The 15557-nt window shown below is 34.6% G+C and overlaps 2 protein-coding genes across 3 annotated transcripts; both read right to left on the bottom strand.

The window, feature by feature from the left end:
- Positions 1-690: 690 nt before the first annotated feature.
- Positions 691-3045, bottom strand: LOC121992500 (protein MAINTENANCE OF PSII UNDER HIGH LIGHT 1-like). Its single transcript, XM_042546943.1, has 3 exons — positions 2818-3045; positions 1476-1610; positions 691-1311 (listed from the first exon to the last, which is right to left on the bottom strand). Exons 1-3 carry the CDS (start codon positions 3001-3003, stop codon positions 859-861), a joined length of 774 nt encoding a protein of 257 aa, XP_042402877.1. The 5' UTR covers positions 3004-3045; the 3' UTR covers positions 691-858.
- A 530-nt stretch (positions 3046-3575) lies between these two features.
- Positions 3576-14941, bottom strand: LOC121992498 (DDT domain-containing protein DDB_G0282237-like). 2 transcript variants are annotated; one of them, XM_042546938.1, is made up of 11 exons: positions 14708-14941; positions 13689-13891; positions 13344-13516; positions 10994-11418; positions 10857-10914; positions 10403-10728; positions 9887-10302; positions 9668-9812; positions 9386-9547; positions 9207-9295; positions 3576-4164 (listed from the first exon to the last, which is right to left on the bottom strand). In XM_042546938.1, the coding sequence occupies exons 2-11, from the start codon at positions 13799-13801 to the stop codon at positions 4014-4016; spliced, it is 2058 nt and encodes a 685-aa protein (XP_042402872.1). In that variant the 5' UTR covers positions 13802-13891; positions 14708-14941; the 3' UTR covers positions 3576-4013. The 2 variants fall into 2 exon arrangements, with proteins under 2 accessions (XP_042402872.1, XP_042402873.1); XM_042546939.1 differs by lacking the exon at positions 14708-14941 and having other exon boundaries at positions 13344-13514; positions 13689-13815.
- Positions 14942-15557: the final 616 nt, after the last annotated feature.

Here is a 15557-nt window from a genome sequence, read left to right as displayed (position 1 = left end):
ATAGCATATATGTTCGTTTGTTTGTATTCTCCTTATGAATTATATCACCTTCCATTTTTTCAAAGATGATGGTGTTTGATTATACTCTCAAATTAAAATGATTCAAATAGGATAGCTGTCGATCTAGATGAGAGTGAACACTAAAAATCTCAGATAGAAAAGGTCAACTGCAAATTTACATAAGTCAGAAATCAAATAGAAAAAGTAAAATAATACTAACACAATATAATTTAATATAAAACATTAAATAATATTGAAACAGAACTAATATTAAAAATAACTTAGTATGTATCAATCAATTATAGTACAATGATAAATAAACAAACGATAATTAAAAAGTAAATACAACCATCATCAACAAACAAAACACATCAAAAAGTAAATATAAACATCACCAACAACAAAATATATCACATTGCATTTTGGAGAAAATATATAAAACGAGAAACATATTACATTGAAAAAAATATATACACACAGAACTATATAAGTACATCTATATATCCAATAAAACAAATAAATAAATGAAATCTCGTTGGAAAAAGAAAACACATACACATAAGCATATTATATAACAATCAAGTTGCAACTAGTATCATACCGCATTAATAAATTTATAGTCTAGTCCTCTTATAAAGAGAGAAACTATTAAATATATATGTGTGTGTATTAGTATTGAACCCGTCTACGTTAATAAAGGTTAGCATATTTGTCAACATGACAAATAATTACAAATTGTTACTTATGGTTTGAAAGATAAGCATCATCTCATATTGATCAACAGAATTAAGCTATAAATCACAGCAAAAACAATTGTAATTCCTACAGGAACTACTCGCAAATCAAGTCAAACATCATTTAAGAAACAATGCTTGCACTCGTACTTCGAGCATCGACAACAGCCTCTCTTAATCCAACTTGAACTTCAGGAACAACCTCTTGTTTCCTAGCTTCTTGTGCATTAGCTATTTGTGACTGGGGTGTGATTGAAGCTTCTACAGATGAAAAACTTGAAAATTCAAGAGGAACTGAAGCTTCAACGGTGGAAGAGGTTTGAGGTGCTGATCGTACTGAAGCTTCAACTATCGGCACTGATTTGAACTTGTTGATGTAGTAACCGAGAGGTGGTCCAGAATAATCAACAGTTGGCACTGGTGGCTGATTTTTACCAACTTGAATAAGTATGGTAGAGGCTGCAGCGATCGAAACAAGTGCTAAAACACCAGTTACGGCTAGAGTATTCCCAGCTCCATCAGGTGAAGTTCCGGCAGTCCCAGAGCTTATCGCACTATCTGCGACATAAACTGCTGGCTGGATGACAAAGATTTGGTAAGAGGAAAGACAACTTCATGTTTATAATTCTCTTCTTAAGTACAAACTTTATGGGAACATTTAGTTTCTATAAACACAAGTGACCAGCAGAATATGTAAAAGCAAAGGAACTACAGAAAATTATGAGGCAGAAATAGCAAAACCTCCACAGAGTAAATGTTTGTTTGTCCAGCAGTATCTTTCTCTACATAACCAGTCCAGCCCCTGTTTCGAGGTGGGAATGTTCCAACCACCTTTGTTCTCTCAGCAGCTAACCAATCGACGCTAACCTTTCCGACCTGCAAAAGTGAGTGAAGTAAGCTTGTGCTTGGAGTATTGTCTTGCCTTTGCAGAAAGAAATTGAAAGAACAAAGTGTTCTTTCTGAAATGCTAGGTAATGTTTGGCAGAGGAATCAGTTGCTTTCAAGCTGGAAAACAGAAGGGTTATTCAAAATTCTGTAAGCTGTTGAAAACCTATTCTAAGATAATTCATTACAAATATCAAATTGGTTTTTTATCTATACTTCCATTATTGTCATATGATTTTGCTCATTGGAGAAAGCCATAACATGATCCACGTTTGACAAATTAAGCAATGATCAGTGTCAACTTCTTGGAGTTGACTATATGTATACTCATCATTCAGCACACATTTCAGCTGACATCCTTAGTAATATTGGATCAATTTAAAACATAAACGTCTTTCAACACTAAAAGATGATCAAACAAGAACTGAGGAATTCTCTCCATTTTAAACACGCATGCTTTTATCCTATGAATAATGACTAATATTGTTATCTTGTTGGATAATAGATGCATAGACATCTAAAAAATCTTACTCATAGTAAAACGCTAAAAGTATCCAGAATATTGCCACAGGATCAAGGGAATCCATGATCATCCAAGTCAGGGCAAAAGTTAACATGGATAGCAAGAACAAGAATCAAAGAAGGGATGAAATAGATTAACTACCCAATAGAAAACCGATTGCCAAGAAAAAAAAATTGAGCTCTATCTTAGTGGAATCATGAAAGGGGACTCTCAAAGAAGAAGGAAAAGGCAACATTATTGAAGCATGTGAATTGATTTATAAATCGCAAAGAATGATTAAATTGGCATGATAACATTACGTTTTACAAAAGTAATTGAGTTATGGCAAAAGTAAGAACGCGGATGACAAGAACAACAACCAAAAGGAGGGAGATTGACATGGACATGGACCATTCACACCACATCAGGTAAAAAGGCAACATTTTGACAGATAATCAACACAAGGGAAAACAAACTGCCAATAAATGAATTAGACAACCCTATCTTAATGGAAGAAAGAAAAGGGACTCTCGAAAACCAAACCAAACTTATCCAAATCATGTGAATTGATGTTTGCATCGCAAAGGCTAATTAAATTTGGCAAAGTAGCATTAGGGTTAACAAAAGGAAACAGATTGGGGAAACAAATAGCGAGAACAAGAATCAAGCGGAAGGGATGGAGGTGGAGATGCATACCTCCTTATCAGGAGCACACTCTTCGTCGTTGCAATCAGATTCGTCGGGGCCGGAGGAAGAGGCCGTGGCAGAGAAGAAGATCCTGGTGCTTCCGCACTTTGCCCTCTGTGGATTCCTCCCTAAGAACCTCTGAGATGGGAACACGCAGCTGTTAGCTGAGATCATGGACTGGGTGGTGCACGCCATGGAGAGGAGACTCAATTTGCGGGACTCGAGAAAACCACTGGGAAGCAGATTAAATTGGGAATTTGATTTTCATTTTGTTGTTTCTTTCAAAAAAGCCTTAAAATAATCTCGAATTTACCACGCACACCTCTCAATTGTTAACTACTACTATCTTTTGGCAAACCGAACTGATTGAACATCAAAATTTATTGAAAGCTAAAGGGAAAGACTCCATAAATTTAAAGGACGTGATTTTAAAAACTATGGGGACTTTTTGGTGAAAGTGAGAGGGGAAATAAAGAAATTTCTCATTTATTGTGTGTTAAGTCTGTATTGGTGGGTGTGGTTGTATCGAGGAGATCTTTGTAGATGCTGTGGTGAAGTTTGAGCGGACGTCCTTTGGCTGCGTGGCTTCGTTTTTTCTACTTAAAATGATATGTAAGACAAAGTATATTAGTATTGTTTATTTATTTTGTTTGCTTTGGAAATAAAAATCTTTTGGTTAGGTGCCACTTTCTTTGGGCTCGTTAAGATCTGATTTAACGGATAAGTCTTCTGATTGATACGCTGGAGCATGCCTTTTAAGACCACCATGGCAACAAAAACCAGGCCTTCACAGGGCTCACTTACATAAGAGCAAATCCACAATGTTGCATCAAGTATGAGTGCCCGAAAATGGCTTACAAGAATTGGCAATGCAAGCTGTAATATTTTACAACCCTCACGGTTTGATCTAAAACCAATGGAGTTACAAATGTTAGACATTAGAGGCAGCGCCATGAGTCAGTTGGGGGATCAAAGATAAGATGAAGAGATAGGGATCACATCTTCAGTGTTAATCACCTGCTGCCCGTGGATAGTCGTGAGCTAGTTACATGTCCACGATTAAACAAGATTTCATAATATACCAAAAATTGAGATGAAACAGGATCAATATTCTTTGATACGAAGCCAACCCAAAAATATTTGGCATATCAGATTTGCCTTTTGGTTGTTAAATGGCACTGCACTGACGAGATGGGTTTGGTGGATCATAACCCCTTCCACTTGTTGATATATCTGAGAAATCCAGTCGTGGAACTATCCCTAGGTTGGGCTCTCACTCGTACAGATCGTCGAAGAATATTTTCCTCGAGTTGGAGTCTGTGATTGATATCTTTTGACCTCTTCTGTAATGCAGAACTGCAATCCAAACATAGGGGTAAAAAGTTTAAGTTGGCATTCCAAGTAACGATTGATGCAGAATTTAGTAAACCACTAACCTTGATTTAATTAAAGAACATTGAGGTTGCAAATCAAAAGTTAGTCGGTCAAAAAATGTACAGCTAAATGACTCCTACAATTTCAACTGACAATTATCCCAATTCTTGGATTAATTGACACTGACAGCATTTCCTGCTTACTGGATAAGGCTTAAACGGTAATCTAAACCAAATCAATATAAAAAATAACAGCTACAAAGACTTGTTCGAGGCTTGAACAAACCAACAATCAAGTTTTATCCCACTAGATGAGAGTCGACTATATAAATTATTCTATATATTAGGCTTTATCCCCTACTATATCATCATTTATATTTAAATAAATTTTATCTTATTTTACTATTGCTAACTAAGTTTGTTTACATTATCTAATTGGAGCATTTATTGGTGTCTAAATACATATCTCCCGGAGTTTTTTCTTTTGCATGTCCACACATCCACATAGCATATCTAATTACCGTTTTGTAAAATTTTCTTTTAAGTCTTAGAGGTACTTTACGATCATAAAGAACACTTATGTAAGATATCTCTCTCAATCCCTCTATTCCTTAAAAAAAAATGATCCTAAATAGTCAAAACTCTATAACAACTCGTCATCTCCTATCTAAATAATTGTTTCATTACGTCTAATATTGCTAAACTTAAATTCCATATATGTTGTCTTTACTCTAATAAGCCTAAAACATTTCACTTCTAGAGTTTACCACCAAGATGCAAGTTTAACATTTATTTCTTCACTTTGTCTCATCTACCAAAATAATAAACATGCACCGTGGTATTATATCTTGAATGCATGATTAGTGTAAAAAGATAGGAACTTAGAACTTATTATTGATATAACCTTATCTTTATCAGAAACATTTCAGTTAATCAACCTAAAGTCTTCACTCTTGTCAATTACATCTTCAAACAAAGCTTTAATTAGTTCAATATAAAATATCCTAACACCTCTCTTTTATAGAGCTCTCCATATAATTTCCCTTAGTACTTTATCATAAGTTTTTTCTAAATCCACGAAGACCATATGTAAGTCTTGTTTTTATTCCTAATACTTTTCAATTAGTAATTTGCGAAGATGTATAGCTTATATTATCGACCTTCTAGACATAAATCCAAATTGATTTTCGATCACCAAAGTCTCCTTCCTTAGTCTTTTTTCGATTACTCTTTCTCAAAATTTCATAGTATGACTTATTAACCCTATAGGATGCACAATTTTGTACATATCCTTCATTCTTACTAAGAGAACTAGAATATTTATACTCAACTGATCAGACTTTTTTTTTATTTTTCGATATCAAGTTGAATAACTTTGAAAGTTATTCAATACTTTATTTCCCAAGGCACTTCCATATTTTTATTGGAATATCATCTCCAACTATTTTTTTCATTTTACATCCCATTTAAAATTTGCTCTATTTCTGATGTTTGAATTATACGATAAAAATTTAAATTTTTATATTTATTTGACCTACTTAAATTACCTAAATTTAGTTCATTAAGAAAAACTTTGAATAAAAAATTTATTTATTTGAGGCCTCCTTAGTTTGAGGTTTGAATAATAAGAAAAAATTAAAAGAAAAAAAAAAGATAACTGTTTTAGGTCTATTTGAAACTAGAAACATCAACTTGTTGGGAGTTCAATGGTAAATTTATATTTATAAGATATGGACAGAAGAAACAAAATTAATCTTCTAGCTACAAAGCAAAGGTGATTCTACGATAAGGAAATGGAGGGAATAAAATGAATTTTCCTGCTATAATGCAATGACACTTCAATGCTAACTCTCATAAAACACCTTTACACAAGTCAGGTAAATAAGATAGAAACTGACTCAATCAGAAACTTAATCTAACAGGACTAATTCCATATAGGGCACTTGAAAGTGTGTGTGTAGTGTGTACATAGAGACACAGTGAATTTTGTTTACACCTTACCTTCATACACATTTAACCAATTTTCTGGATAGTCACCATTGAATGGTATGAAAAATCAAAACCATGACAACAAATGCATGGGATAGCCAAAGCGGGCAACATCCTGTTCATGATGTGTAAGCGTTGTAACAATTTAGTTTCAACGATGGCCTTGTTTAGGTGTGGTTCGAGGAGCTAACTGAACCTAATGGCTTGTAATAACCAGGTCTGACAAAACCATTATGGGATTGGGTAACCTCCCAAGAAGCTCGTCACTTCAGAACTAATTCCACCATTAGACAGATATCAACCAAAGTAGACAACACCTCAAGGTAGACAAGAGAATGTAGTGTTACAAATAGGTATTAGAGGAAAATATGTAAGTTATAATTTGCAGTATAACTACAAAAAAATTGAAATATCTTAGAAATTGAGTAATTGATAAATCCTTAAATTTTTACCAACAGTGGAAGTATATAACAAGGAAAACTACCTAGCTATAGCCCATCATTTCCTTGGTCAAAGAATGATGGAAAGAAGAAGTTAGGGAAAAGTTTCACTAACTTCTTCAACTACGGTTGGGCAGCCCAATCGGACAAAAGCATTGGTATTACTGCTCAGACAATTGACTGAGATTTTTTTTTATAAATCTATTTAATTGTTTTTTTAATGATTTAAACAATCAATTTTAAGAAACTAAACTTTCTTGAAAAAAAAAAATAATAAAATAAATCCGCTACATTAACGGCCCTCTATTGCCGACCTCACAGATATGGAGGAAAACTACACTTTCTTGAGCTCCTTCCTTCCCTCCAAAGAAGCATACAACAACAACAACAACAACCAAGCCTTTTCCCACTAAGTGGGGTCGGCTGTATGAATCCTTTTACGCCATTGAGCTCTATCTCCTATTATATCATCATCTATATTTAAATAAATTTTATCTTGTTTTATTATTGCTAACCAAGTCTTTTTTGGTCTTCCTCTTCCTCGTTTTATATGCATGTTTATCATAGTTTCACATCGCCTAACTGGAGCATTTATTGGTCGTCTAAGTACATGTCCGTACCATCTTAAACGTGTCTCTCTGAGTTTTTCCTCAATAGATGCAACTCCTACTTTCTCTCTAATGCTCTCATTTCTTATTTTGTCCATCCTCGTATGTCCACACATCCACCTTAACATCCTCATCTCTGCAACTCTCATCTTCTGCTCATGTGCTCGAGTCATAGCCCAACATTCAGCTCCATATAACATAGCAAGTCTAACTGCTGTTTTATAGAACTTACCTTTAAGTTTAAGAGGTACTTTACGGTCACATAAAACACTCGACGCTCCCCTCCATTTCACTCATCCTGCTTGTATTCTATGTAAGACATCTCTCTCAATCCCTCCATCATTTTGTAAAAATGATCCTAAATATTTAAATTTCTCGGTTCCAGGCAACTCGTCCTCTCCTATCTTAACAATTGTTTCATTACTTCTAATATTGCTAAACTTAAATTCCATATATTCCGTCTTTAATCTACTAAGCTTAAAACCTTTCCCTTCTAGTGTTTCCCTCCAAAGAAGCATAAATTACAAAAATCTTCTGGTATCCATTTCTTCTATATTTTCCCTAGTTATTTCCCTTCTCCATAGGAAACCGAATACCCTAGACATTGGCATGTTTCAAGCCAACACTAACAGATCCAGCCCTTACTTTCAGAAACATCAAAACTAAACCAGAACTTTTGATTTACAACAAATGTGGCCAACCACATTATTCTGTGACTATTTAATGGATAGGTTGTGGGAGAGAAACTAAGCAATTTTAAGTATGGAAAAAGAGAAGACTTCCACCGCTTTCATCCATTTTTCTTATTTGCACATAACCAAAAAGAACAAAATAATGTTATTTTAGGTATTAAATTTCTTTTCCCTCTACTCATTTGGGGGAAATAAAATGAAATAATTGGATGAAATTAAATTTCTTCTTTTTCTCCTCTCCCATATTTTTATTCATTGCGTCAAACATCCTTCTTATATAGACAGGGGGTCAGGTTTATCTTAGGTAGTTAGGTTTAATGCAATGAGTTCTACAAGAATAGTTAAGATGTTAATAGGGAATAAAGTAAGTAGGCATCCAACAAAAATGACAAGTGATCTAATTTGGCTTAACATGGCTAAACTTATTCCAAATTGAAGTATAGGTCAAATCAGAATTATCCATTCTATAACAGAAGAATAAATTATGAGCATACAGAAAAGACCATGTCTTGTAAAGTTATGCACCTACTTTTAGAAAATTTCTGATGCTGATCTATCCTTCTCTTAAGTCAATGCTCCAAGTCAGATTCATTTTTCATGGTTCAGAGCTGTGCTATACACACACATATTGTTCTTGGATAGTTAGGTGCAATATGTTCTTGCTTTATATATACACAGAGATTCATAGTATATTGGCTTGAATAGTATGCAATAAACAGGATTGATTCTAGGGTCGTTTTGGATCTATGACCGAGGGAGATAGAAAAGGAAGGGGCGAGGAGAAAAACAGAGATGATCTAATTCCTTTGCTTTGGAGGAGGATATAATATAGAGAGGAATGGAAGGAACTGGAAATGGAGGATAAGGTTTTACAGTTTTGCTTCACCCACCTTCAATTAGAGTTTATTCGAGCTGCCCAGGGAGGAAAAGCAAGTCCTTGCTCCCTTCCCCTTCCCCTTCCAATTCATTCATTCACAACAAACCCTAGAGTATCTCTGATTATTCTGAAATAGTTCTAACGAATTATCTCATTTTCATCTAGATTACTAAATGAACAAGATGATTATAATAACCATTCATAACCCAATTATTAAATTTCTAGCTATTCTTGGTTGGATGACGTAGCAATATCTACAATAGGTTGTTTCTAGTCAGGCATGCCAGACTAAATAACATCCTGCAATAAAATCTCGTGTCAAACCCATCATATCAAGATCCTTGTGCAACTCAACTACTATCTAGTAAATATAAAGTAATAAAACTACAGATAAGGTATAATCAGTAAAGCAAGCATACCTTATTTTATTGTAGTGTTTCTCAAGTTGTCTTTTAAGGCCTCTCTCCCTCTCACCTTTTGGATTAAGTGAGCCCAAAAGTGCATCAAGCTTGCATACACATAGAATAGTTAGCAAGGAGGGTCAGTAGCATGACAGGATACCCAAACTTAATGCATAGAAAGTTTACAAAATAATAACCTCGTCCTTAGTGCTGTAGTAGCCCCACTGTGTAGAATCTGAATTCTCAACAAAGATTCTTCCTTCGCGCCGAAAGAACCAATACCTGTTGTAGTTTCTATCTTTCCCTAAAGAATTGGTCCGACCAGATAATTTCTCAATTTCTCTTTCAAGGTGTTCTCCCTGTAACATCAAATTTTATAGTGATTTATTAATTGGACAAAGAGAAGATACACATGTAAAGTATGTGACTAAACATTGGTGCTGATAAATATACTTGGAAAGACAGAGATATAGACAAACCATGGTTACAGGCTTCTTTTCGTGAGTCTCTTTATCTTTGTCCTTAGTTCGCCGCTGACCCCTTGCACTCTTAGTATGCAGTTCATCGTCCACTCTCTGCCTTTTCGCGGCTGATTCTAGAATGGAAGAATGACGCTTCTTTTCTCTATTGCAGAAAAAATAAGAAATTATAGACTGCACAATCAGCACCCATATGATAGAAATATAATAGAAATATACCCATTTTCTGCAATTTGATTTTTATCTGGTAGATAAACCTCTTCTGAATGATTTACATTGATTTCATTCAAAGAAGGAATGTGACCATTACTACTCCCATTCTCCATTATGTTTCCCTCTTTTGATTCCAAGTCAGAATTTACCATTTTTAGTAATTCTTCTTTTTTCTTTCTAGCTTCTTCTCTTTTTACAGCTTCAAGTGCTTGCTGTTGTTCAAAGCGTTCATCTAACTTATCTCGAATAGCATTTGTCTCAAGGGCCTCTGCAACCAATTCCCTTAATATCTGTAGTTTGCTATGAACTTCAAGAAGACCATAATGACCACGTTTAATAGTTCCTACACAGGTTGAATTGCATTCTCGATCTTCCATCTCCAAGAACTCAGACAAGAACTCAACCCAATTGCTTTGTTTTATCTGTAATAAATAGAAATTAAAACCGGAATATCTGAAGCAGCTTGTCCATGAAAGAAGAAGGTTTCAAGAAACATGGAAAGAAAATTTTGTTGCATTTTACCTTTGTTTTCCTCTTTTTGTTCTGGATTGCTAAAAAATATTTGCCCTCATCCATGATAATCAAGTGGAGAATTGACGAATGGAGTTCCATAATTAGAATTAGATTAGTGTCCTTGTGACAAATTGCATTCTCCAAATCATCTAAAGTGAATGGATACAAATGCAGCAACTTGCCAAAGGTACAACAGAAGTCCCACACCATAAGAAGGTCGCCCACGCATTCCATTGGCACATTAAATTCCAAAGACAAAGGAGGTCGTTCAGTAAAAGTAGGATCATCATGAGCAGGGCGCACCAAAAGGTCATCAATAGGATATCTGATCCGATCTGAATTTGAATACCATTAAGAGTGATAAAAAATTGATACTGCTTGTTACTTTAAACTTCTCAAGAGGATAGCAACCTAATCCAGGAAAATTGTCCGGTTAAAAAAACACATTATACATTTGTCATACCTTTTTTCATTTCTTTCTCAAGAGCTGCTAGAATTCCATTCCCAATTTCTCCTCCATTCTGAAAATCAAGATGATGTAACGTTTCAGAATGGAAAACTATGTGATAAATTAAAAATAAAAGTAGGATTTATTATTACTGCAATATCAGCTTTGTTGAATTTTTTGAAGCTCCAAACACTTCCATTTTGAAGTGTAAGCTTATCTCTTAATTCTTCTGGCGGTTCAGTGAAGATTCCATACTTCTTAGCAAGCTTTTCATGAACTACCCATGGGAAATTCTGATAAGTTGATTCTTTAATAAACTCTCTAAGTACTCGTCTACTAAATGGTCTCCTCTTGTGTATCAGATCTTCAGCTTTTACTATAGTAGAATCAAATACTTTTTTTTCTTTATCAATCCAATCTACTTTGTACTGAAAGGTGTCGCCATCATATAAAACCTTCAAAATTTTGCATGAACAAACTGAATCATCTTTCTTTCCTTGCAATTCTAGTCCTTCAAAAAGGCTATCTTGTAATTTATCATACAACTCGTTCACAAGATCTGTTAAGTTAGCAATGCCTGCAGATATATCCATAATTAAAATTCCTGAAATTTAATCTTAAATAAATGTTCTTAAGATTCAAGGAAACAGATAAGCAGCAATGAATGCTTCTAAATAGCTTGGAAATATTGGTATTTAGACAAATTATTCAAAAAAAAAAATTTGAACATCTCCTAAACCCAATTCAATCTTTGGCTAACAGAAGACACGTATTCATGGCAAATAAATAGGGATGAAAAGGGTTTAAGTTCTTATCATTAAGCCAAATTTTAGTTGACTAATCTCACAATCTTTTTTATTATTGAGATCCTCTAACCTTTCAAATTGACAGATAGGGGAATGGCACCCAAGGAAAAAGCCATGAAAACTAAACCCAAACAAAGAATCTAGTTAAAAAATTGATCCAATTCTAGCTGCAACAGTGAAATGTAATAGTTGGTGACATCAAGAATAAAATTGCATTACTTTCCTTTCTGAAAACATATATCCACACTATTACTGGTCAGACATTTTCCCTAAGAAGTTGAATATCATATTTTAACAACACTTACACCTCTGCACCATACATCAAACTTTCCAGTCTGAATATCGGATTGAGGTCTTCATTTTAGCCCCAGATCATGTTATGTTATACTGTAGTTTTGAAAACAATAGAGGTTAAGAGGTCCTAGAGCTTTGGTAGCAAGTGTAAGTGAATGAATAGGAGAAGTGCGGAACAAGCTTTCAAATATCAAGTAGATGATAAACTTGCAAATACATAACACATATAGTCATATATGTTGGCCAAGTTACCTCTTAAGATGACGCTGGCGAACCTATATTGCGAGGGGGGGAAAATAAACAGATAGCCTCATGAGATGAGGTCAGAGTTCTTGAGTGTGGAATTAAAGAAAGAATAAGATTGGCAGGTAGTCAGATTTAGCAAAGAAAAAAATGCTGATGCTAAACGGAAGTTTATCTTGTGATGATCACAGAGTAATATCTACAAGTCATGGGTTACCATTATGTAGGTCAGACCATAAATATCATCATTGTTGTCATCATCAAGTGATTTTTATCCCAACTACTTGAGCTTCACTACATGAATCTTGTACACCCATTAAACTACAAAACATCATATTTGACATCGTATATTTTTTTTATTCATATATTAATTTGACATCCAGACATAATTAATTAAGATAAGAAGATATTTGACATTGTATACTAGGTGTGCTTTTCTATGCTTTCAATCTTTCAACAAGGTGTGCACCTTAATATTAGTGCTTTTCTAATGCATAGGAAATGTCACCTGGTCTCAGATACTAAAGTTCCTTTCAAATTACAAAAGATGCTTCGAATATGGGCCTATTGCCTAAGCACCAAAGCACACACTTTAACAACACTGATCTTGTCCTAGTTCATCTTAGATCACAATAATCAAACTTCATTTTTAAATGCATGCAAGAATTGCAAGCATAAAAAGGTGGTCCGGTGAACGAGTCCCAAGAAAGAATCTATTGCACACAGTCTTACCCTACTTTGCAACAGACTATTTCTAAGAAGAATTACAAGCATATCCTTGTAAAATAATTTCCATCTTTTTATTGTTGTATCCTTTCTCTCTCTGATATTACTCAATTTCATTCTATTTGAACCCAAACACCACTCGGTTAGTGGAAATTTCAGTTAACAACTTTATTTCTGAACAAAATTTGATTTGTATGGATCAACTGAAACTGATATTAGGCATACTATAGCAACACGTAAAACAAGAGTTATAGAAAATAAAATGAATGATCCATGGATTTAAGAAACAAACTAACACATATGATGGAGAAATCAGGCTGATACATGCATGATACCACAACATCATATCAACATAAAAAAATGAATGTATATTAAGGAAGAGTAAGCAAAGTAACTGATGGAGAGATATTAAGCATCAATCATTTGTACTTACTGAATTGGATCATCTGAAGCACTGGAGCTATAAAATCCTTAGGGAATTCCTGAACCTTTTCAGTAGCATGATGCTCTGAGACCAAAGCTTCTTCGTAAGTCAAATTAGATTTCCCTGAAACTCTACATGTCCACACTCTTTGACGATAAAGGTTTAATCTCTTCAAGTACTCTCTGAATTAAGTTAAAGAGTAACAAAATAAACATTTTATTGGGCATCAAGCAAATCAGCAAACACCTAAACATGAAGCTTATTGCAAAAAGTCACAACAGCAAAATTCAACAAAACGGGTTCCTTTTAAATATTAAATTTAGATTGCACTACGAGACATTTAGTAAAGGATACTCATAGTCCCTGAACAGTTCCTTCGTGAACCGAATTTGAAAGATACTCTCGTCTGCATCCAAATCCTTTGGAGGATCCATCAAAGTAAAAGGCTTTCTTTTGTAAAGAGGCATGATTGCTCTTAAATACTTTCTTTTAGCTGTATAAAATTACTTAATCTAAGTGCTAACTTCCTATCTTTTTTACAGAATAACCTTCAGTTCCTGCAATGGTACAGCCAAAATTTACTTTGAAGGTTACATAGATACACAAAACTAGAAAACAAAAACAAAAACATAATGAAAGAAAGATGATGGGAAATGCAAGCGCCTAGTCAATACATAGAATAAGTAAAAACTAAATGTATAAGCAATGTAAGCAACTAATTGATTCACATTTTTCATGGAAAGTTAACAAACTTAAAATTAATTATGACAAAATAGGAAAGTCTTATTTGGCAAGTATCAATGGGTCTGAACAAAAGCTTTGAGCATGAATACATCAAAGGAATCACGAGAAAAAAGATCACAGAAGAAACAGTCATAAAATGCAGCATTCTGACCATTGTCCACAAAATGAAACCTTCAGGCATCGTCTGTTTTTTTTTTTTGCTCTCTTAAAGTTTGGCAATGTGAGAATAAAAACTAATGCTTACACAGTCACAATTATGGATAATGCATAGTGTTAAAACGTAGTTTTATGCAAGTGGCAAAGAAACATGAACAGAAACATAAGGGAAATACATAATCATGTTGAACAATAAAATGCCATGGCATGTCCGAAAGGAATCAGATTAAGAAGGATAATCAACTTTCTTAACTGACAACAAGTCTTAAAAAGCAATATTAAAAAAAGGAGCCAACAAAGCATAACAAAACCCTAACAGCGAATGTATTAGTCCTTCTAAGCGAGTTATAAGAGACGCAAGGTGAAGTTTTCCAAAAGAAACCAACATAAGCCAACACCAAACCCGATCCGTAGAAGCGACATTGAGAGAAAACCCAATTAGTAGTTCCCTAACGATTGGGGGAGATTTTAACCTAGATTTCGCCGGAGCTACCGCGGCCGCAGCCACGGGAGGGAGAGGGGCAGCAGCAGCTCTAGGAGCGGCGAAGAGATCGACGCAGGAGAGACAATAGACAGTAAAAATGGAGCTCGAATCCGATCCTCGCCGAGGAATCGAGGCGGCGGCGGAGGACGAGGAGGAGGGAGAGGGAGAAAGAAGTAGAAAAGAGGGAAACCCACGTAGCGGTCGCGCTCCCTCTCTTTTGGGGAGAAGCGCTCGCCTCGTTTTGAAACGATCGCTTTATGCCACCAGAACTGAACGCGGACGGCCCGGATCGGCGCCACGTGGTGACGAGGCCGGTTGAGTCGGTCCACGAGCTGGTACGTTGTGTGTCGGGCCATATGATGATGTGAATTAGGCCCATTATTCTATGTAATCGAGAAAATTAAGAAAAGTACTCCTTTTTTCCAAAGGCGCCAGTATTTTCTAATATCATCAAAATACCCTAATGTTTCCCAATTGCTTTTTTTTCCTATTATTATTAACATTGTTATTTGATTAAAAAAATAGTCTGGCACGGATACAACATATCCATAATAATTATAAAAAAGAAATGTTTTTTTTTTAAATGATCTTATAAATCTTAAGATTAATGTTAAAAAATGTACAACATAAATAATCCACGTCATACTCTATCGGGTGAATTAACCACATAAATAACAATACAACAAAAAGATAACAATTTAACAATATTGAAAGTATTTTAACAATTTTAGCACTTCAAAAACATTTTGAAGAAGAAAAAAGAAACTCAAGAGTGAAATGAAAATTTCTCACAAAATTAACAATAACAATAAATTAGATAGAGAAGGAAGGGAAGTTAA

This window comes from Zingiber officinale, chromosome 6B (genome assembly GCF_018446385.1).
Source record: "Zingiber officinale cultivar Zhangliang chromosome 6B, Zo_v1.1, whole genome shotgun sequence".
Classification (NCBI taxonomy): Eukaryota; Viridiplantae; Streptophyta; class Magnoliopsida; order Zingiberales; family Zingiberaceae; genus Zingiber; species Zingiber officinale.
This window is presented reverse-complemented; position numbering and strand designations above follow the sequence as displayed.